The sequence below is a fragment of the Parasteatoda tepidariorum genome, chromosome 6 (genome assembly GCF_043381705.1).
Source record: "Parasteatoda tepidariorum isolate YZ-2023 chromosome 6, CAS_Ptep_4.0, whole genome shotgun sequence".
In the NCBI taxonomy this organism is placed as follows: domain Eukaryota; kingdom Metazoa; phylum Arthropoda; class Arachnida; order Araneae; family Theridiidae; genus Parasteatoda; species Parasteatoda tepidariorum.
Window position 1 is genome coordinate 66,465,437 of NC_092209.1, and position 22,185 is coordinate 66,487,621.

At 31.5% G+C, this 22,185-nt stretch overlaps 1 protein-coding gene across 7 annotated transcripts in view; it reads left to right on the forward strand.

Annotated features, from left to right (window-relative positions):
• The first annotated feature begins 1,065 nt into the window (after nucleotides 1-1,065).
• Nucleotides 1,066-22,185, forward strand: part of LOC107445592 (acetoacetyl-CoA synthetase-like) — a 42,447-nt gene continuing 21,327 nt past the window's right edge. For 2 of the 7 annotated variants that reach the window (XM_071182461.1, XM_071182460.1), the window contains exons 1-10: nucleotides 1,066-1,088; nucleotides 1,475-1,539; nucleotides 4,549-4,671; nucleotides 6,177-6,280; nucleotides 7,655-7,775; nucleotides 12,627-12,737; nucleotides 15,454-15,551; nucleotides 17,921-18,035; nucleotides 19,857-19,938; nucleotides 21,361-21,514. In XM_071182461.1, the coding sequence (XP_071038562.1) occupies nucleotides 1,081-1,088; nucleotides 1,475-1,539; nucleotides 4,549-4,671; nucleotides 6,177-6,280; nucleotides 7,655-7,775; nucleotides 12,627-12,737; nucleotides 15,454-15,551; nucleotides 17,921-18,035; nucleotides 19,857-19,938; nucleotides 21,361-21,514 (981 nt within the window). In that variant the 5' untranslated portion in view covers nucleotides 1,066-1,080. Of the gene's footprint in view, nucleotides 1,089-1,245; nucleotides 1,307-1,354; nucleotides 1,373-1,474; nucleotides 1,540-2,300; nucleotides 2,470-4,548; nucleotides 4,672-6,176; nucleotides 6,281-7,654; nucleotides 7,776-12,626; nucleotides 12,738-15,453; nucleotides 15,552-17,920; nucleotides 18,036-19,856; nucleotides 19,939-21,360; nucleotides 21,515-22,185 lie in introns of those variants that run through there. The other 5 variants (XM_071182465.1, XM_071182464.1, XM_071182466.1 and 2 more) reach the window with 5 other exon arrangements.

A 22,185-nucleotide genomic window follows, 5' to 3' on the forward strand; every position in this document is an offset into this window, starting at 1 on the left:
CGATTTCATTGTCCTTTTGCTCCGCAATCTCAATTCACTAGAACTCCAGGGGACGCTAACAACATAACAAAACAAATCAATAGTTTAAGTTACATATCATATTAAATTTCACTAATAAGAAAATATGCTCTATTTACCTTGGAAACAAAAGAATAAGAGAAATTATGTTTAGGAATATAACGTAATTGATAATTAAAAAACTAATACAAACATTTGGCTAATACAAACAAAACATATGGTATTTAAACAATTAGTTGGGGATTTTTCCATTTATATGATAACAGTTTGTCGAAAATTCTGGTTTTCAAAACTATACATTTTAATATCAGACATTTTGCAAAAATACAAAACTGAAAACTCAATTTAGCCGATTAAATGTTTTTTTAGCCATGCTGTAAATTATAAGGATAAAGTTACCAAATTTTACCACATTCACCGAATTTTATAACATATCATAAAACAATATTTTATTATTAATTTTACAAAGCGCTTCGGTAAAAATTACGAAGTATTTCGATGTTCCCATGGAAGCAGAAATATGGAAACTTTGACCATCAATATGGGTAATTTTAAACATGCTTTTTTCTCAGTGCACGTACAAAGTGCTAGACCATATTAAGATTAGATATTAAGTATTATTAGCAGCTTTAGAATAACAAATCGGATTTTGATATTATATGCAGAGGTCGATATTGTGCTTTTGAAATTATCTGATTCAACTCATTCTTTTTGATTCAACTATTATAAAAAACATTTGCTTTCATTGATTTTAAAGCTGCTAAAGAAATTATTAAAAACATCTCTAACTTATAAAAATATTAATTAATTAATTTTTAAATGCTTTTAAGATTTCGTAAAACTAAATTGAAAGACACAAACAATTTCAAAACAAGATAAATCAGGTTTTATATTTTAAAGCAAATATCTCATATCATAAATTGATTGCCCAGATACAGCCAGAAATATTGACTACTTATTGCAGACAGCTTCAACCATTGTTTACAAAGACAGCTTTGCTCACATACCGAAAGCATTTATTGATTCAGATGCCAATGAGATTCGACACACAGGCGTGACGTCATGAACGGGTATCTAATTAAATTTTATTTTAATCACGTGGTTAGGCAAAATCACTTCACTTCTTCTCAAGTTGCAATTTTAATAGTTGCATAGTTTAAAACCGAGTGTTTTATGTATCAATCAAACTAAGTTATGCAATTGAGAAACCTGCTGTATTGAGTTTTTACTATCACCAGTTTGCGGCGATTAATAGTATCATTTTCATTACAGGACAATACTGAATATAGTTAGACTTTATATTGATGAATTAAACTTTTAGATATCTGTTTTACTTATTATTGCCATCTTATAAGTAATCTTAACTCTAATCAAATAATAATCGGAATCAGTAGTTCTTATAGTTTTTATTAATTGTGTCAGTATGAACCTCTCAGTTTTCTGTATAATTTTGTAGGTATCGGTTCATTGCTTATCTACTATTTTCAACCGGCAGGAAGAACGGGTGTTCTGCAATGAAAAGTAAGTAAATATCTTATGATATAAACATAATATATGATTCTTCCTTTCTGAGGAGATTTAACACCTTTTAGCGTGTTTAATTGTTGCTTTGGTAAATTGCTTTTTGAGCTAATTTTCCTATAGGTTTATGTTTGTATTCCCGATTTATAAGCAACAAAGATTTTCTACTTTTAACAATACTTAGAATTTAATGGTTAGATTTCGAACTTTTCACCAACTATTATTAACATTACATACAACTCATCAAATATTTATCTTAATTTAAATAAAACTGGGTAAGATTTACTTTTGTCAATTGTAGTTGTCAATTGTTAAATATTTAATAAGATTTGTTGAAACGAAAATACTGTTTAAATTGGTATAACAAGTTCTTACTGCCTTATTCAATCGACTTTTTCTTTGAGTAGTAGATCAAATATAAACGTTGTAATATTTCATTTTAAAAAAGTGTACTTTTCAAAAGTATACTTTACATGTAAATCAAATCGCTAAGTTTATAAATTTAATGCAACTTTCATAAATAAAGGGTTTTACTTTCTTTGCCTTATTACTATGATATGTTTTTAACAAGGAATAATATTTGCGCTTTAATCGTTTTGATATCTAATATAGTGAGGGATTTTTCAAGGTCATTAGTGCACAGATAAATAACTGATTTGCGTTGGTGTTGAAAATTCCATTGTTTAGTACCTTTATTCAGCCTTTTCAATTTAAATATAAAACTGCAACAATGATAAGTGTAAACAATATCAACACATGTTTGTGTTATCAACCAGCTGATAACTGTTAGGTGATATGACGTTTCGAATCCGCTAATGACCACTTTCTTTTATGAGCAGTTCTAGAATTCTTCCAAAACAGGAACTGTTAATCACCTACCAATCATGTCTAATGACGAAAACTGTCAATCTCTCGAAGGTAACGGAAAGGGTAAAAATATCATTTCGTATTTTTCATTTTTAAAAAAATTAAAATTCCAAAGTATCTTAATTTGAACAAAAATATATCTTATTTATTTGAATAAATTAATAAAAAAGGAACTTAATTGATTTAGAATAATACAAATATATGGATAGGGTTCTAAATACAAATGAAAGCAAAAACAAATTTCGTGCTCCTCACGTGCACAACTTCCGGTTAGGCAGTTAACAACTGCTTACTACAGTTTAACGAGGGAGGCGATATTTTCTAAAAGATAATTTTTTTTCACTAAAAAAATTAATAATATAAGTTCTGAACTCAAATCTGCTGCATTTCATTTGATATTAATGATAATTAAAACTTTTGGGTAGTTTAATGTGAAAATTTTTATTAGTTATTTGCTAATATATAGTTAAAAAAGGTAACATGGTTACTACATTTAGAAAAAATTGTCTTTTTGTCAGTCTTGATTTGGCTTCTTTTAAATTTGTTTACTTCGATTTATTCATGTTGCAAGCAGTGCACCGTGTATTCGTTAACGCTGTTTTTCGAAGCTGTGTCACCAAGAAAAATAAAAAAAGACATAGTTTAAGTGCCTTACACTTGAAGAATGCGATGACAAATAACTTAAATATTTTAAAGGTTATTAAACTTCTTTAAAAGTATCCGATTTGGGGTGACATTTACCCACCTAGATGAAAATTATCAAAATCACTACCGTATTCTCAGTTTTTGCGACTTCTTAAGAACCTAAAAAATGCAGCATCGGAGTAAGTTTTTAAGTATTAAAAAATTAGAGCACAAGCGCTTATCACTTTCACAAAACTGTTGGCTTCTCCATATTGACGTTAAGCGCCCTTTTCAAAATAATCGTGGACAGCGCTGGCTAAAGATAGGATAAACTTGACCTAACTGTTATGAATAACAGTTGCAAACTCCCAGCAGTTATAAAGAATTAGCATAATATTCGCAAAAAAGCGTCATTTCATATTACAATGGAGCCTTCGAAAAACAATGTTAGTATTTAGTTAGAGTAGCATAAGATAAGGCTTAATTTGCAAATTATCATTTAGATTTAAATTTCGAAGTTTACAAAGTAATGAGTGTTTTGTTACAATTTTTATTCCAATATAATTAGTGCCTCTCAAACCAAATGTTTTCTACCTTTTTCACCATTTATGTTTATTGTATTATTACTGTTACCCGGATTACTGTCTTTATTATTTACTGTCTTTAAATTAATTTCTGTGTTCCTTCTTAGCGCGTTGAACCAAATGGTTTTAAATTACAATGGATACAGTAATCCGGAAAAATAGGCGGTAAAGAGCCTGGTAGAAAATACCATCTACAGAAATGCTCTAAAATTATTTCCCTAATAAAAAGTATCAGAAGGCATAAGTGTAGGTTGACGTAAAAATTTATTATTCTATATAAGACAACAGATTTTAATGCTTCTTTCACAACCTCTAATAAAATCCTTATATTATATTTAACGATAAAAAAAATATTGGAAATCATTAATGTTTGTTACTGTTAATATTTGTCGACACGACACCACAACCACTGTTAATATTTAATATACTTTATATAAAACGCCGAATTTTAATACCGAAGAGCATAAAATCTCTATTAAAGCTTTTTCATTTAGAGATAATAAAAAAGTATTAGAAAAGATTAATATCTTTTGACCTAAAAATATAATACTTACGTATTATTAAAATATAATATTATATTAAAATATAGTATTGTTAAAATATAATATTAAATTAATTTTTACGAAAAATGAAATATTCTATGTAAAACATAGAATTTTTACATGTCTTATAAAACCTCTAAAATTCATATTATATTCAGGCATAGAAAAGGTATTAGAAAATATTAATTTCTGTGAATTTAAAAAAAAATTCTATGAAAAATATAGAATTTATGTATGTCATACAAAACCTCTAATAAAGTTCTAGGTATAAGAAACTGTTAAAATCATTAATGTCCAGGTGTTTAAATTATTTCTAGATGTTAAAGCAAAACATATATATAACAAAACATTTAAAATTCTAAATATGTAAATAACATTCCAAATCTCTGTAGATATTAGGAAAGAAAGGATAACTTCCAGAGATGAACCATTTCTCACATGGGATAAAAAAGTTCCTCATACCAGATTGGAACATTTTCGGAAAAGAATTTCTGAAAAATATAACATTGAATTAAGTAAGCTCATTTTTGTATATTTCTTTCTTTAGTGACAACCACAACCATAGTTATAACTTAACTGGATTAATTTATAAAAGGTTTTGTAAAGCAACAATTTAGTGGAACAATCCAAAGCATAATTTTAAAGTTCTAGAAATTTAACTTATAGATCTTTTATTTCAAAGCAGTTTCCTGACTAGTCTTACAGTCTAGTTATAAATATACGGGTTAAATCATTAAAATAATTATAACAATAGGTTAAAATATCGACTAACAATAATAATATCAAATAAATCATCGACTATTCATTTGCTTTAGATTAAAGATTTTATATTAAATTCTTGCAGCACCTTTTAACATAAAATTTATATGAAATGAACATAATATTTGGAAAATTAACTGAGACTATATCAACTCGATTCTTCTACACTCGACATTTCATTTCTTACATTTTTGTGCAAAACCATAAAAAAGTTTTTTCTTCCTCATATTTAAAAAATTCTTATGCGTAGTTAAAGCTAAAATTTTCATGAATTTTCATGCATAAAAAAAAACATAATTTGTGGCTTTCGGAATTTTACATATTCACGCTATTCTTACAATATTTTGTTTAACATTTTGTGTTAATCATTCCACATTTTAAAAACATATTAATTTGTATCGATATTTTAATTATATTCGTTTTAATTTTTATTTTTATTATTTTTGTGTAACTAAAAATACCTTTCCTTAATAATTCATATCACTAAAAAAAAATTTTTTTCATTTTCATTGTCATTATTTTATATAAAACACTAATTGCTTAGTTTGCTAATATCTACTAGAGTTACACTATTCGGTTATTGACGACATTTTATAATTTATTCTTAATGATGACCCGAAGAGCATACTGAAGCATTCACGCGCTACACTAATACAATTTAGGTTAGAAAGAAGATTGTAGTAATCATCTGGTGCTTACTCTGCACTTCCCAACCGCCTTTCTATTTTTTGTCGAAATTTATATGTTTGAAAACGCTGCATATAACAGAGAGTCGCATAAATGTAATGACTCACTTCTGGGAGAGTTAGGCCACATAATCAGGATTAAAATTGCATAGACACCCGTGCCCAGAAATATCGTCAGATGGAACTTCCCTATTATAAACTGTTCCTTTTGTGTGCTTCTGAACAAGCCACAATTGAGAAGGGACCCTTGCCGCGTACGATGACATTTACAGGAATAGGATCCCATGCAATTTTAATCCCGTTGATGTGCCCTAACTCCCTTACGCACACATCATAACATTTATGCGACCCCCTGTTATATATAACATTGAGCATTTCGACAAAAAAATAGATTAAAACTGTCATTTTGAAAGAAATATCTGAAGCTTAAGAAGCAAAACTAATTTGTGATTTGCAATCTACACACCCGTTTTGAGGTAACATCAGGAATTTACATAAATGCAATGAAACATTTGTTCCCCAGTATTATTATCTTCACCTACTTAATGTTTGTAATAATTTTCATAATATTTTAGACAATTACTGGGATTTGCATAAATGGAGCATTGAACATTTTGAGCAATTTTGGGAAGAAACATGGAACTACTTAGGTTTCATTACATCAAAGCCACATGATCAAGTAAGATGTTAAGAGTTTCTTTTAAAAAAAATTAAATAAAAAGTGATGTACGTTTTAGTTTTATCAAAAGTACAAAGTTGTTTAACTCTTTTTTTTTACTAAGTCTTAACGTTGATATGTAAACAGAAACAATTTTGTCTCTCAGGTAAGTTGCGCTCCTTGCGTCACGTAGGCTACGTTTTCTCGATTGGGGAATGAACTATATAACAACTGTGCAAATGCCTGAGAGGACGGTACAGTTAGTTCCATTTTCATGTTCTAAAGTAGCTCTGCGTCTGCTTTATGTTTTTCTCATTGCATTGCTTGTACATGATATTTTCTTTACAATTTGTGTTTTAATAAAATTTTATTTGCCGACAACTATTTTAGTATTTAGTTGGAGGTAGACTGCAGTTACAACAACAATAGCAGACTGCATAAAATTGCAGAATTATCATGGAAAAGGATTTAGCACTTCGAATTCCAAAATCATTGGCGATAAATTATCTTCGTTTGTCAGTGAAAATGGACGCTTTTTTAAACGTGAAAAGACTAATGCCAGCTTTAACTGACTAGGTTTCGACTGACCAAACTATACCATTTGGGATACTACAAACCAAGGCGCAGTTAAATATAAAGTTATCACTGTCCGACGAGCAAGCTTTGCAATACACCTAAAAAAAGATCGCAAAAGCATTACGGACTAGAATTAAAGCGACATGCTTGAAGAAGATATAAAGATTGATACCGATACTGAACTTATGAGCTTTAAAATACTGGATTCGGAAGCCGTGAGAGATTATATTGCTCGAGCCAAGAGACTAGCGGCAAAATGTGCTGCCTTAAGATTGAAAATATCTGATTGAGAGTTAATGTTTTACACAGCTGGAGAATACGAGTGAACCAAACAAGGGTTGAAAACTTAACGGGGAAATTCGATAGAAGAAACTTTACGGATAGAGAAAAATGAGTTAATTCAGAGATTAATTCAGATTCCGTTGACGAAAAAGTTCACACTCAGCGTATGTTACCCAGAAGAAAAGTTTATCTCGAAAAATTAGTTTTGTTTGTAGACTGCCTGAACACTTGGCGAGAATTTGTTATTCTAAAGTACAAGAAGTGGGAATTGACAAACACTATAATCCTTCGATAAGGCGAGTAAAAGTTCATTGAAAATCTAATTTTGAAGAATCTAATAGTATCTATGCAGCAAACAACAAATTTTAGTATTTACACGTATGAGGTGTAAGACTTTTCCTTTACCCATATAACATTTTCGCACTTATAACATAGTAAGGGCCTATTAAATATTGAATTTGAATATGCATAGCTTGATTTGAATGATTCATGCTTTAATACTATTCATATAATTTATTGCAATCTTTATTGTTATAGGTATTTAGGAAAACAGGAGAAGGCATCCTCGATGTAGAATGGTTTCCAGGAATGTTATTTAACGCAGCAGAAAATCTACTGAAAATAAAAGAAAATAACAGAACCGCAATAATATATTTAGGCACGTAACTATATTTCTCTTTATCATCTGAAGCACTTTGTGTCCAAATCAGTTCGTCCACTTCAGCTTAAAATAATTCTTGCTCAGATATCTTTATTTATTTATTTACTTATTTATTTGTTTATTTATTTCTATTTATAAGTATTATTTAAAAGTAATATTATTAGTATTATTTTTCAAAAAATTGCTATTAACCTCAATTCTTCTCGAGTTCTATTATTGAGAAGACAACGCAGCTTCAGATTGGTGGTTATCAGCTTGTCTGAGAAGTAAAGGTGGCTTGTGCACAATGCTGACCACACTGCCGCACTCTTGACGCTGATTACGAATTTGTGCAGGTTTTAACTTCCATGATCCCCCTGAGCTAAAATGGGCAATTGCGAGAATGATCACTATCTTTTATTTATTTATTTTACTTAATCATTTATTTATTTACTTTCTTTTACTTCTTAAAAATTGCTATTAGCTTTAATTCTTCCCTTAAAAGCAAATTAGAAGCAAATAAGGTCATTGGCAGTATTTTTTTCTATTTTCATTTATATATATTTTTTTAGTGTTTCGACTCTTAGTTTCAATTTTTGCATTATTTAAAATTATTACAAAACTAAAACAAACAAAAAAAATAGTGCGTGGAGTCCCTCGGCGCGGAAGAAGTTAAACTTCGCAGCCTGCGACGTTAATTGTAGAAGAATCAGCAGTCGTAGAAAGATCACTAGTTCGATTCAACGACTCGTTTTCCTGCTCCGCTCGCTTCCGTGCTCTGTGATCACGGTAATATTGTGCATTTTTCCCTCGTGGACCTCTTGAACCAGTGGAAGTGCTTGTGGTTGTCTCATCGTCTAGCCCTGGAAAATGTATTTGTACTAATAATGTATGTGAATGCGTCATAATGTAATCTCAGAAGAGAAAACCTAACAATCAATTGATATTCACAAGAGACGTACCTTGACATAACCTTAAATCCGTCGCATTGTCCGTGGGATTGTTTTCACTCATTTTTTACAATTGTTATCCACTAAATTTGAAAATAAAAAATACTACCCTATTAAATTATATGTGTATCAAAACAAACTAAAAAAATATTTATAGAAAAACAATACTTTTATTATTTTTATGCTAGTGAGAACCAAAACAATATGGAAATGAATGAGTGAAAACTGGATCCTACCACGTGATTTCCCGGCCAATAAAAATTTAGCGTTAAACGTTTAACGCAACCTGTTGGAAGTCGCATAAGAAGTATAACTTCAATAATTATTTTCAAGAAATAAATTAATGCAACAGAAATTCAATGACTCGATTAGTATCGTAAACTTGTACCGGCTCGCTGTATCAGACAGCATTTAATAAATATCGAAATCAGATCAATCCACTTTAGCCTATTGTTTTTTTTTTTCAAAAACTCAAATTAAATGCAGATTGTTTGTGTTTGTTTGCTTTTTACTTTATTTTTTTAATGTTTTCTTGAGTTTTAAGCTTTTTCATTGTCTGAAAAATAATAAAACTAAAAGATAAAAAGGAAATTTCTATAAATAAAATTTTCATTTACTTTACTAGCTGTTTCCAGCAACCAATCGATCAATCTTCACAAACTAATTACTTAATTGACAATATTACTGCAATTACTACATTGACATTGCTGCCTAAGACGCATTGCTCTGAATCCTTAGTTTTCTCACATAGAATTGCCTCACAGTGATTAATGTCATGCAATAGATTAAAATGTGTTTGTCGATTCAGTAAATAAAACGCATTATACATCTGTTTACGGAGTCAATACTGCACGAAGAAGACGTTTTGATCCCGCCCTTTCGATCCCGTTGCCGATTCGATCACGCTATTTCAGTCCCTTTAACGGTCCTTGTCTATTCCTTTCTGTTTTTCTTTTTTAGGTATTGAAATTTAAAACATTTTACTAAAGACGCACATTTTTCTAATGTTTGTTATATTTTATAACCATCGTTGAACAGTCGATCCAATTTTGAGTTTACGATTACCAATGTTATACTTAGTAGCTTTGCAATTTTGAACCCAATCCAGAACACAAGGGACTCCTGGATCAAGTATAGGGAGAAATTTATCTTCGTGAATTACTTTTTGATGGGTCCCGCAGTGGACTGATCGTTAAGACACGGTTCCCAGCAGATCACCGAAGTCAAACATCACTGACTACGGTCAGTGTGCGGGTGGGTGCTCGTAAAGTGCTCGACTTCGCGTTCAGGTCGTCGAGCTACCGAAGCGGCGGTGCCATCCCCTCCGCAGAGGATAAAAATTGTGATGGCATGTTTTCGGATCATCCTCCGGGATGTTTCCCAGACCGTCGCTAATAGCCCATTGTGCAGCTCTAGTACGACGTAAATTAACAGCAACAAAACTTTTTGATGGAACTAATATATTACGGTTTCAATAAAACACAGAAACAAATAATTATTCTAAGTTAAGTAAAAGACGTAGCAGAGAAAGAATTGTATTTCACCAAATTCGATGTACGATACGGCATTGTATTTAATTAATATTCTAATTTATGAGGGAAAAACTTACCTCGACTTTAGTATGACCTTTTTCTTATAAACGATCAACTGAGCCCTGGTGGCTGTGGGGATAGAGCGTTAGTAAAATGAGGTGAACTGAGTTCGAATCCCGGCAGTAGCTGGTTGAAACGAATTCCGCACCCGGCTTGCACCAACCACAGTGCCGAGGTAAAATATTCTCGGTGGTAGATGGATCATAGGCCAGAGTCCCCTTGCCGTCAGATCAACCGTGGGAGGTTTTCGTGGTTTTCTTCTTCGTGTAACGCAAATGTGGGTTAGTTCCATCAAAAAGTCCTCCACAAAGGCAAATTTCTCCCAATACTTGGTACTGGAGTTCCCTTGTCTTCTGGATTGGGTTCAAAATTACAAGGCTACGGAACTGAACATTAGTAATCGTAAAACTGTTCAACTACAGTTGCAATTGCAAATTGAATGTAATGCAACATGTGCGCCGATCACATAAGGCAAAGTATGCATGTTTTTTTGTGAAATATTTTGTTTTGTCCTCAAATAATTCGTATTTTTTTCCTAGTCAAATGCAGTTTCTTTACTCACGAGCAACTTATTACTGCATAGCTTAAAAATATATTGTCCTCTGAATTGGGTATGAAATTACTAGGTAACGAAGCCAGGCATAAAGAGAAGCACGTAGAAAGTTTGGATCGGTTCCTGAACGGCAAAGATAAAATTAAATACCTGAGAATAGAGATGTCCAAGCCAGAGGACATCTCTTGACTAGCATAATTCATTCAATTGCCGTAATTTTGCAGTTACGAATGGCAACTAGTTGTTTACACTATTCCTATTGAACGATTCTCACTCCCATTCCAGTAGTAACTTATCCCTATTGGTTTTACTAGTAACTGATTGCTCGTCGATGAATTTTCATTCGACAGGTAATTTGACATTAAAGAGACATCAACATAGATATCTCTATAGAACACTAGCCTATGGCGCAGGTGATCCAGATGACTTATTTGTTTTCTCTCGGCCCATGATTTTGATTGACAGAATAGCGATTATACTTTATTTTTGTTGGGCTAACCGTGTAAAGTTTACACGACTGTTTTTCCGGATAAGGCACATGAGCTTTAGATTGTGAGCTATATCAGAATAGGATATTAATTTAGAATAGAACGTCGGAAAAGCATACTACCCAGAAAATCAAAAGGAATATTCTAGAAGTTCTCCATGCAAAATAGCTCGTGCCGTTACTTGATGTAAGATTTTCTTAACCTTCTTGAATTTCATTCAGAACGATAAGACTACTAGCATAAACATTAAAGCTTCATACCGGTACTTGAACAGGCTGTTCTGATAGGTAATAAAAAATTTAATCTGCACTGCTATACAAAACTGTATACAAAGACTGCTATTGTTGTTGTTCCTTATTCCACTTTATCCAGTTCATAGCTAGATCAAGTCCAGAAGACCATTCACCCACAGAAAGTCATGAACTAACACAGGATTTTCAAAGAGATCACTCTTCTCCAACTCAAAACAGTGGTCTGGAGTCGATTGGAGTGAATTGCACTTGGGGCACACAGGAAATTCCTTTTGTTCTTGCACGCATTGTGTACGAGTTTGTCCACTGATGAATCTAATAATGGTGGTCTTATTAATTTTATTAATTTTATATCATCCTCTAGCTCTAGGGCAACCTCAGGATGTTTTTGTTGGTGGTACCAGTCATGATCAGATGGAATCCTCCAGGTCCTATTGTTATCGGAATGTATTTTGAGAATATTTCACTATAGGGCAAAACCTGTTCTACTATAAAACATATTTAAAAACATATTTACCAAAAATGTACTCTGTATGAGTTATTGAATCGGCAAAAAGCAAAATCTGCAGGAAAAAAATCATATGAAATCATCATCATCAAGATTCTTTTTACTGAAGTCTGGAGCATAAGACTTTAAGTTTCGTCCTCCATTCCTTGCGGTTCAAAGCAGTCTCCCAAGCCAAGCTCCAGCTAGACCATCCCAGCTCATGTCTTTCACCCACTATGATTCTTTCGTCTCTCTAGTGTTCAGGTGAGAGCTACACGAGGAAATTAGTGGCAGGCATTTGCAGAATGGGTTCCATCCATTTCGATGTTTGATTTCCTCAGTAATGAGTCTCGTTTTCTCCTCTCGGTATAGTTGCTCGTTTAAAATTACTTAAAGCCTAAATATTTCCTTTTAATCCTACTTATAGGTAAATCCTAAGAAGGATTATTTTCTATTAAGAACTTAACAGTTACATGACGTGCTCACACTTAGTTAAATGGTAAGCAAACTTAAGTAGTTTTCTTAATTAGATATTCATTTTTTAACAGATGAAACAGGTTGTGAAGAGTCTGTTACTTATGCAGAAATGTTTGAAGAAGTCAAATTATATGCTGCAGCTTTTAGAAAACACGGATTAAAAAAGGGTGACATAGTAGCATGTAAGTGTATAAATCATTATTATTAAATAAATACAATTAATACCATGTAATTATTATAATAAATATAATCGGAAAAATACAAATAATAAAACGATGTTTGCATATAATTTGTATATGTTTTATATGCAAATAATAAACAAAGCTTTATTTCGATCGATCAACAGAATGTAAAATCTATACAGGGTGTTTTGTTGTGACTATTCTCAATATATATTTTTAGAATCCTTGTCAAAAGTGAAGTATTCACATAAAAATCGTAAATTAATCTTGATCAAAACAAAAGATCAAAAACAATCCTGAAATCTGACGAATCCTAAGCAAATCTAAACGAAATTAATCGAAATGTCAATGATGGGACTAAAAATATGAAATTTGGTTTGATAGCCAAAGTAAAGCCAAAGAAAGAGGCCAAGAAAGATAGCCAAAGAAAGAGGAATTAAAAGGCGACTGATAGAACCACCAAGTTTCATCAGTCAAAATAACTGGTTTTGCTATTTTTCTTTATCTCATTTTTTCAAGTTTTGATTTGAGAGATTTAAATGGCTTTTTTGGCACTTCTTTGCTTAAATGTTAACTTGAGCCGTGATGTCTCAAGGGATGGAGCGTTCGCCTTCCAATGAGGCGAACCGAGTTCGAATCCCAGTCGATACGAATTCCGCATCCGGCTTGCACCGACCACAGTGCTGACGTGAAATATCCTCAGTGGTAGACGGATCATGGATTAGAGTCCCCTTGCCTAACAGTGGGAGGTACTCGTGGTCTTCTTCTCCATGTAAAGCAAATGCAGGTTAGCTCCATCAAAAAGTCCCCCACGAAGGCAAATTTCTCCCAACACTTGCTCCAGGAGTTCCTTTGTCTTCTGGATTGGGTTCAAAATTACAAGGCTACGGAGTTGAACATTAGTAGTCGTAAACCCATAAAATTGGGTCGGCTGTTCAACAACGGTTATTAAAAAAATTTAACTTATGACCCCTAATATGTGTTTTCAACAAACCAAGTATTATTACGAAACGGGGAAGACTTTCATTCATGGTATGGTGATGTTGAGAAGGACTTAAAAAACATTAAAAGTTTACGACTACGAATAAAAACGCATCTAACGCATCTGTTGGAACGACCCTGGCCTTCTCTAAGTTGTAGGACCCCGAAGAAGAATGTGTTTTTTCTTGACTTCGTTTCTTGCAAATATGTTTTAAATACCGTAATTACGGTAGGGAACATCCTGTTTTTCTTGAAAAAGAAAATTAAGGAAATCCCCTTTTTACTTCTTTATAAATTGCCAAAAACCTTTAAAGGCTATACTCCGTTGCAAGTTAAGGAAAGGCAGTTGCGGTATGGCATTTAAGTAACATCCTCGACTGCATACATTTCCGTTTTATTTCATTATCAAATTATACAAATATACTTCTTTAACTAATAATATCAAACTAATAATATCTAATAAGTCAAACACATTTATATAATAATATAATATAATAAGTTAAACACATCAGGTAGAATTTTAATTCGTAGATACTATCTTCTACTATATATACAATAAAAATATTTAAAAAAAGGTTTCGAAATCTTACTGGAATCCTAGACTTGGCGACAGACTTTGTTAATAAGTAGAACACTCGTTCTCGAAAGAACAACTATGCGACGTTGCAAGATTGTTATATTATATGTATTAGATATTTGAGCCGCGATGGCTCAGGAGATGGAGCGTTGGCCTTGCAATGCGGCCAACCGGGTTCGAATCCCAGTCGATACGAATTCCACATCGGGCTTGTACCGACCACAGTGCTGACGTGAAATGTCCTCAGTGTAGACCGACCAGATGTTAGAGTCCCCTTGATGTTTGGGAAGGTTCTCGTGGTCTTCCTCACCATGTAACGCAAATGCGGGTTAGCTCCATCAAAAAGTCTTCCACGAAGCCCAATACTCTTCTCTACCAATACTCGACCCAGGAGTTCCCTTGTCTTCTGGATTGGGTTCAAAATGACGATGGTTCAACGACGGTTATAAAATTAAAAGTTGTGAAATATATTAGATATTTGTATTCCGAAAATTGACTGCCATTTCAATTTTGTATATTTTTGAAGCATATGAAGTTTTCCATCGGGTAATACCTCACAGCTTCGGTTTCTTAGGATTATTTATGTAATATTTGTTATTCTTTCATCAGTTTCTTTAAATGCGAACAGAAAGCCGTAAACAGGGTTATGCATAATTCCTTCTGTTTACTACAACCTTATGTTTACTACAACTGGCTTCAGTGGTACATGTTACTGCCATCTACCGGCAACTGGTTAAATTAAAACTTGAATACTTTCGGAATAATTTCATATGTTCTTTTTTGCCATATTCGTCTTCGTTTTTTTTACTATAACGCTTCGAAACACAGGAGGGAATTATGAATAACCCTGTATTTGTTACGATTTTTATGAATTCCTATTACTTGTTAAATCATTATTCAATAAGTTTTATTTTCTCATTTCGCAAAATTTTAAAAAGCAAGACAAAAAGAAAATTGCGCAATGTCGTTTCAAAAGTAGGCGATGTTGATGTTTGCTTGCGTTGGGAGCTATTCATCCATTTGGCGTGCACTTAAAGGCCAACAGGCTCTCTCCATAGGGATAATAATTTTTTTCTTAACTTGCAACGGAGAATAATGCAAAATATATTTTTTGTCTAACATCAATATTTTCAATAAGGAATATATATTTATTTTCAGGTTATATATCTAATAGAAAAGAAGCCGTTTTTATTTATCTTGCGGTCCTCAGTATTGGAGCTATTTTTGGTGGTCCTCAGCCTTATTTCGGTGCCCAGGTAACATGCTTTTTAAATTTTTTTTAAGACATAGTTTGTGAATATTTTGGTGGTCCTCAGCCTTATTTCGGTGCACAGGTAACATGCTTTTCAAATTTGTTTTTAAGACATAGTTTGTGAATATTTTGGTGGTCCTCAGCCTTATTTTGGTGCCCAGGTAACATGCTTTTTAAATTTGTTTTTAAGACATAGTTTGTGAATATTTTGGTGGTCCTCAGCCTTATTTCGGTGTCCAGGTAACATGTTTCTCAAATTTGTTTTTAAGACATAGTTTGTGAATATTTTGGTGGTCCTCAGCCTTATTTTGGTGCCCAGGTAACATGCGTTTCAAGTTTGTTTTTAAGACATAGTTTATTAATATAACTGAATACCATTTCCGAATGATCGCATGTTTATTTATTTCAAATTTGTAATATTCATATCATTTTATTATTTACTACCATAATTTAATAGTTTATGTTACTGCAAAGAGAAAAAAATGCTAGTAAAATTACCGTACTGTATATTAAGGACATTTTCGGGAGGAAAACGAACATAATTCTGGTAATTAAACCAAAATATACGGTATTTAAACTATTCATTCGGTCATTTTTCGCTTCACTTGCTTTATATACTCGGGTGTTTTTCTTTTTGAAGATAATACCCATATAATAATGTAATTCTGTAAAACAATTATAGTAAGAGACTGAATAAATTCATATAATAATAATAAAAGAATGTAATTCTGTAAAACAATCATAGTAAGAGACTGAATAAATTCATATAATAATAATAAAGGAATGTAATTCTGTTAAACGACTGTATTTCTTTTCAGCTGGTGATTTAGTGCCTGGGGCTAATTATTTCTGACTGACAATGTAATAACAAGTAACAAAAATAAAGGAAATGACGAATTTATTGAATGGGACAGAAAGCTTTGTGGAAATTTTAAAAATAAAAGAGGAATATTCTTTTTTGAAAAGATAGAGCATTGAATTAGAAGATAAAGACATTATTTATAAATAGTTATTACAACTCAGGTCAATTTAGTTTTTATATGTCATTCATTTTAGCACTAACCTTTTTTTTACATGCGCCTGTACAGAGAGAAAAAAATTCTGGTAAAATTATCGTACTGTATCGTAATGACATTTCTTAAAAAAACAAAAAGCAAAAACTTAATTTTGGTTATAAAAAGCAAAATATACGGTATTTAGACATTTTTTTTTTGGTAATTTTTTCATTCAAATAGTAACGGTTTACCGGAAATTCTGGTTTTCAAAATTATAGTTCTTATAACTACGCATTTAGTAAAAAATACAAATTTGAAAAATTAATTTAATTAAATTAATCGTGAAGGAATTGTTTTCATGCCACGCTCTGAGTTTTCATGATAAAGCTGCCAAATTATACACTATTCACCAAATTTTATCACATATTAAAAAACAATAATTTACAATTAATTTAACTGAAATTATTACCAGAGAGATTCGGTAAAAATTACTGAGTTTGTTTTTTTCGTTGTTCGCATAGAGCCAACACGGTTAATTTTACCATACTTTGGTAGTTTTGATAATAATTTTTTTCCCAGTCTTGTAATTATAATTACACAAAAAATTTATTTTTAGAAATTTATTATTTACAAATTTCAATTGCATTATTATTAAATTACTTTATGTTTGATGCAATTTTAGCTCAGAATTGTTAATTATTTCGCTATACTTATATTATGTTTCAGTGCATATGTAATGTGTTAATCCAAAAAAGACACCGACATATTAATTGTTTTGTGCTGTTTAAGTTCTTGCTTGTAAAGGTTTCTAAAATAATTTGATATTTTTTCAGCTCCGCGAAGATAGCCCCCGAAAATGAGGAAATTCAAAAATTCAAACTGCATTCGTTTGACCATTTTTTGACCACAAATGACCACCTTTCAAATTTTTTTGACCACCCTTATTTTGGACATAATCCTGAAAATTAAATTCGGGGTCTAACTTCGCATTTTCACGCCAAATGAATAAAAATCAAATTTTTATATTGTATTCGTTTGACCACTTTTTGACCACAAATGACCCCCCTGTAATTTTTTTTGACCACCCCTGTTTTGGACATAATCCTAAAAATTAAATTTGGGGGCTAACTCCGCATTTTTTAGAAAAATAAATAAAATTCCAATTTTTATATTGTATTCGTTTGACCACTTTTTGACCACAAATGACCACCCTTTAATTTTTTTTGACCACCCTTATTTTGGACATAATCCTAAAAATTAAATTCGGGGGCTAACTTCGCATTTTCATGCCAGATGAATAAAAATCAAATTTTTATATTGTATTCGTATTTTTATATTGTATTACATTGTACACTTATTTCTTCCTCTTGTATTTCAGCAAGCATCGAATATTATACAAAAGCTGAAACCAAAATTTTTGATTGCAATCGACCATCATACAGATGACGGGGTTGAGTTTCACAACATTGAAAGCTTACCGAAAATTTCTAAAGGTCTGTAATATGATTTTCAATTTAACCATTGGGTTAAATAAAAATCAATTCATTTTTTCCAAATTTTTCAAACCCATATATTTAATTAAATGTTAAAAGTCAATGAATGATATACGTTCCCCTTTGATAAATAACTTTTTGTCATCTTTCGGCTCATAATGTCTGGTTCGTAGAAAGACCAGACTTTATTTGCAAAAAATTAAACAAGTGCTGATTTACAGCCTCATCTGAATTCAACTTTATTTCATGCTAGGAGTTTTGTAAAGATAAAAACAAGTGGGAGACTATAGCGCCCTGTCAGGTGAGTATACTGAGTGAAACAACACATCCCTCCCAAGCTACTGTAATTCTTAATGGGTTGCCAAAGATATGTGCGGCCTGGCGTTGTTGTATAGAAACACTAATCCCTTACTATTGACCAGTTCTGGACATTTCTTGATGACAGCTTCATTCATACTTCCCAATTGTCTACAGTACATTCGAATTTATTGTACTATTCGTTTGATAAAACTAAAAAGAAGAACACTATTTATCTCACCATACTGCGAGTATTGAGAAATAATTAACCTGTTAAGTTTTTGAACTTGCTGTCACAGCAAACTTGTTGAATCCTAAAGTTTAGTTCACTTCTATTGGTCCTCCATTACAAACTCATCACTTTGCGAACTCAAGATGAACCTACTGAGATTTGATCCTACTGTCACATCAAACTTGCTGGATCTGCAATTTTGGTTCACACTCATATTGCATATTGCGGCTTCCCATTGAATGATCTCAAATAATGTCTTCATTTGTGAAAGAGTCTTGTACCTCCCAAATGTACACAGTCTACACTCTCAGAAATATAACTCGCACTTTTGGGGATTCAACAATCCTTGAGCGTTCATTTTGAGAATCATTTCGTAACAGGATCACGTGAATTGTGACGAAACGTGAACTCTCAAACAAGAGACGAAAATGTTTACTCAACTAGAAACTTCATCGCAGAGCATTATAGGAGATTAAAAACTAGAATGACGAAACTGGAATAAAGACGATCACTAAATAAAGTGGTGAATTAAGCCAACAGGTACGATATTATACTTTTATTTACGTCACACTACAACTGCACGATGGGCTATTGACAAGGGTCTGGGATCCGAAGGTAACATTCATACGTCACGTTCCGTTTTACAGTTTGGACACTTTCACACACCATCCATCTATACGTTGATCGTAATTTTGACATGAACCAGAGCACGATTAATCTCCGATCCAGTACCCCCAGAGGTTCTGATTTGTTCTGGGAACATGGTGCACTTTGGGACTCCGACAAATCATAAGCCGAAAAGTCTACCTGGTAGTCAAGAAGGTACCTTCGTACCCGGATGATCCTGGATTCGAATCCCGCTTCCGGCATGGATGTAGTATATCTTTCTGTTTTATCCGTCCTTGCGTTGTTGGGGTGAGTTTAGGCCCAGGATAAAGTGATTATTCGAGAAATTAGTGCATTAGGCACTACGAGTTTTTTTCTTCTTTTTTTTATTTATTTATTTTTGGAAAAAATAAAATGAAGAAATATTTCGTCACTTTGACAAAATTTTTGCACGGACCAAGAAACTGTTCCTTAAAAATTGGTATAGTTATTTAAGTTATGGCATATGATGCTAAAAAGAAAGTAATTGTTGTAAAAAATAGAGAAGTCTCCTGATATTTGACTTTCCATTTTTTTAATAATGTAATGGTTATTTTAATGAACCTAGTGGATGTGAAACTCTCATCTCTTCAGTCTTCAATATTTAATTCTATAAATGTTTCATAAGTTTTCTAATTTTATTGTAGATACGCCTTCTCTTGAAAAAGTCATTATTATTCCAACAAGGGCTGAAACGTATCAGATGGATATTTCTAACATATCCAATAGGTTTGTAAACATGTGATTTATTCGTACAAAGCTCTTACGGACGCTATACCACGAGGGAAATTTTCATTACAATTCCTGTCTTACTTCTATAACTAAATTAAAATTAAAAGTAAAGAAAAACTGAGTTCAGACAAACCTGAAGTAAGTTATTAATTTTCAATTAGGGAAAATAAATTAAGAATATCAAAACATAAACAAATTATTCCAAGAGAACTTCCCCATTACCTAATCCTTGTATGATTTCCTTTTGATACTTTAAAAAATTCTTTTCAGTGCTTGAAACTTCGTGGCTTAATCTGGGTTTGCCTGAACTCCCTTTTTCGATACTTTAAATTTTAAATTACTTATGGAGACGATGAAGAATTTGCGATTAAAAGTTTCTCCCGTGATATAGCGTTCTCTTAACTAGATAAAGAATTATTTCAACTATTTTATTAAATGGTTAATTATATTTCTTGTCATAATAAATATGGTAAAAATAAGTTTTAAAAATTTCTATGGAAACTGCAACGCATGCATTTAACATTTAAGTGTGCATTTAACGAAAATGCATTGAAAAATGCATTTTAAATGCATTTAACAAATTTATTTAACATTTAAGAATAATTCGTTAAACATCGTAGTTTTGCGCACATGCTATTCGCTGACATAGCATGTATGTAAATTAGCATTAAAGTTTAAATCAAGAATAGCCATAGGATTTATATCACCAATAAAGAGGAGAGTTTTACGTCAAACAACTTTGGATCTTGTATAAAATAATAATCATATAATTAAAAATAACTGAAAGATATATGTGCTTAATAAATAACAGTATATCTTCAAAAAACTAATGGAAAAATAAATTAAATTCACTAAAAAGTGTTAAAATGCTTCAGAAAATTTCTATGTCTAAATTATTATTTTAAGAGTGAAAATGTTTAAAAGTAAACTAATTTATAAAACAAATGAGATAAACTTCGTAAAATAAGTAAACTTAAAATTGGACAGCAACGGTGTAGATCCTTATAAGATTTTAAACGTATCCCTGCCTTTCACACTGATAAAAATTCATTTAAATTATGATTCTTTTTTCAATTATTCCTTAGGTTCTAACATTATACTTTTCTAGCATTTTAACCAATTTTTAAACAAATTGTAAGCTTATTTCAAATATTTTCGATATTCTCCAAACAGAAATATTCTCTATATTTTCAAATATTTTCTAAACAGAAAGGTTTTAAATTTATCATTAAAATTTTTGGAAAAATTACTTCTGAGATTATTTTTAAAAAATTATTTGACACTTATTTTTCGAAGTATGTTTCTATGAAACAGTTCGAATTTTATTTCAATTGATTATTAATATGGTTAATATTTACAAAAAGCATTTGGTTTTCTTAGAAAGTATCGTAAAAATCACTTTTCTATATTTTTTTTCAGTTGTTTCTTACACGAATTTTTATTAAGTGGTATAGGCCTTAATGGTGCAATACCAGACATCCAGTTTGAACAACTTCCATTTAGCCATCCTGTCAGTATCAATTTCACGTCAGGTACAACAGGACTTCCAAAAGGTCCAGTGCATTGTGCAGGGGTATGTTGTTTAATTGGACATAAGTAAAACTGAAATATCAAGCATCTTTGAACTAAATACTAATTCAAAAATAATCAGTATTTCGCTAAAAAAAATTTTCAATCGTTTTATGTTTTTAAATGTAAACTTATCCCCCAAGGTACTAGGAAGGATAAGTGTACAATTACCTTTTTCCAAACTTTTAAACAAACATGGTACTCAATGGTGCGCCGTAATCACTACCTTGGATATATGTTCTTAGAATCCTTCTCAAAAATAAAGTCAAATCACCTAATAATATTTATGCGAGGGAAAAAACAGAAATTTTTTCAAAATTTTGGGAATTCGGCGAATTTTGAAATAAAATAGAATGAGGAAATATTTCTTTAATTTTGACGAAATTCGTTTCCTCGAAAAGTGACAATAGTTATTTAGTCACTTTGACGAAATTTTTGCTTCGAGCATACATTAGGAAACAGTTTCGTCAAAAAGTTTCGTGAAATTTGAGCATCCATTTTTTACAGCGAGCTTTACATATTATTTGAACGGTTGCTTATTTCTTCACTAGTTGAATTAAAAAGTTCCCCATTATCTTATTTCACTATCGGTTGAATTATTTCTAACTTTTGAGAAAAATGATTTTTTTAGTGAAATTTTCTCATCCATTCTAGACTATTAACTTTAATGTTACA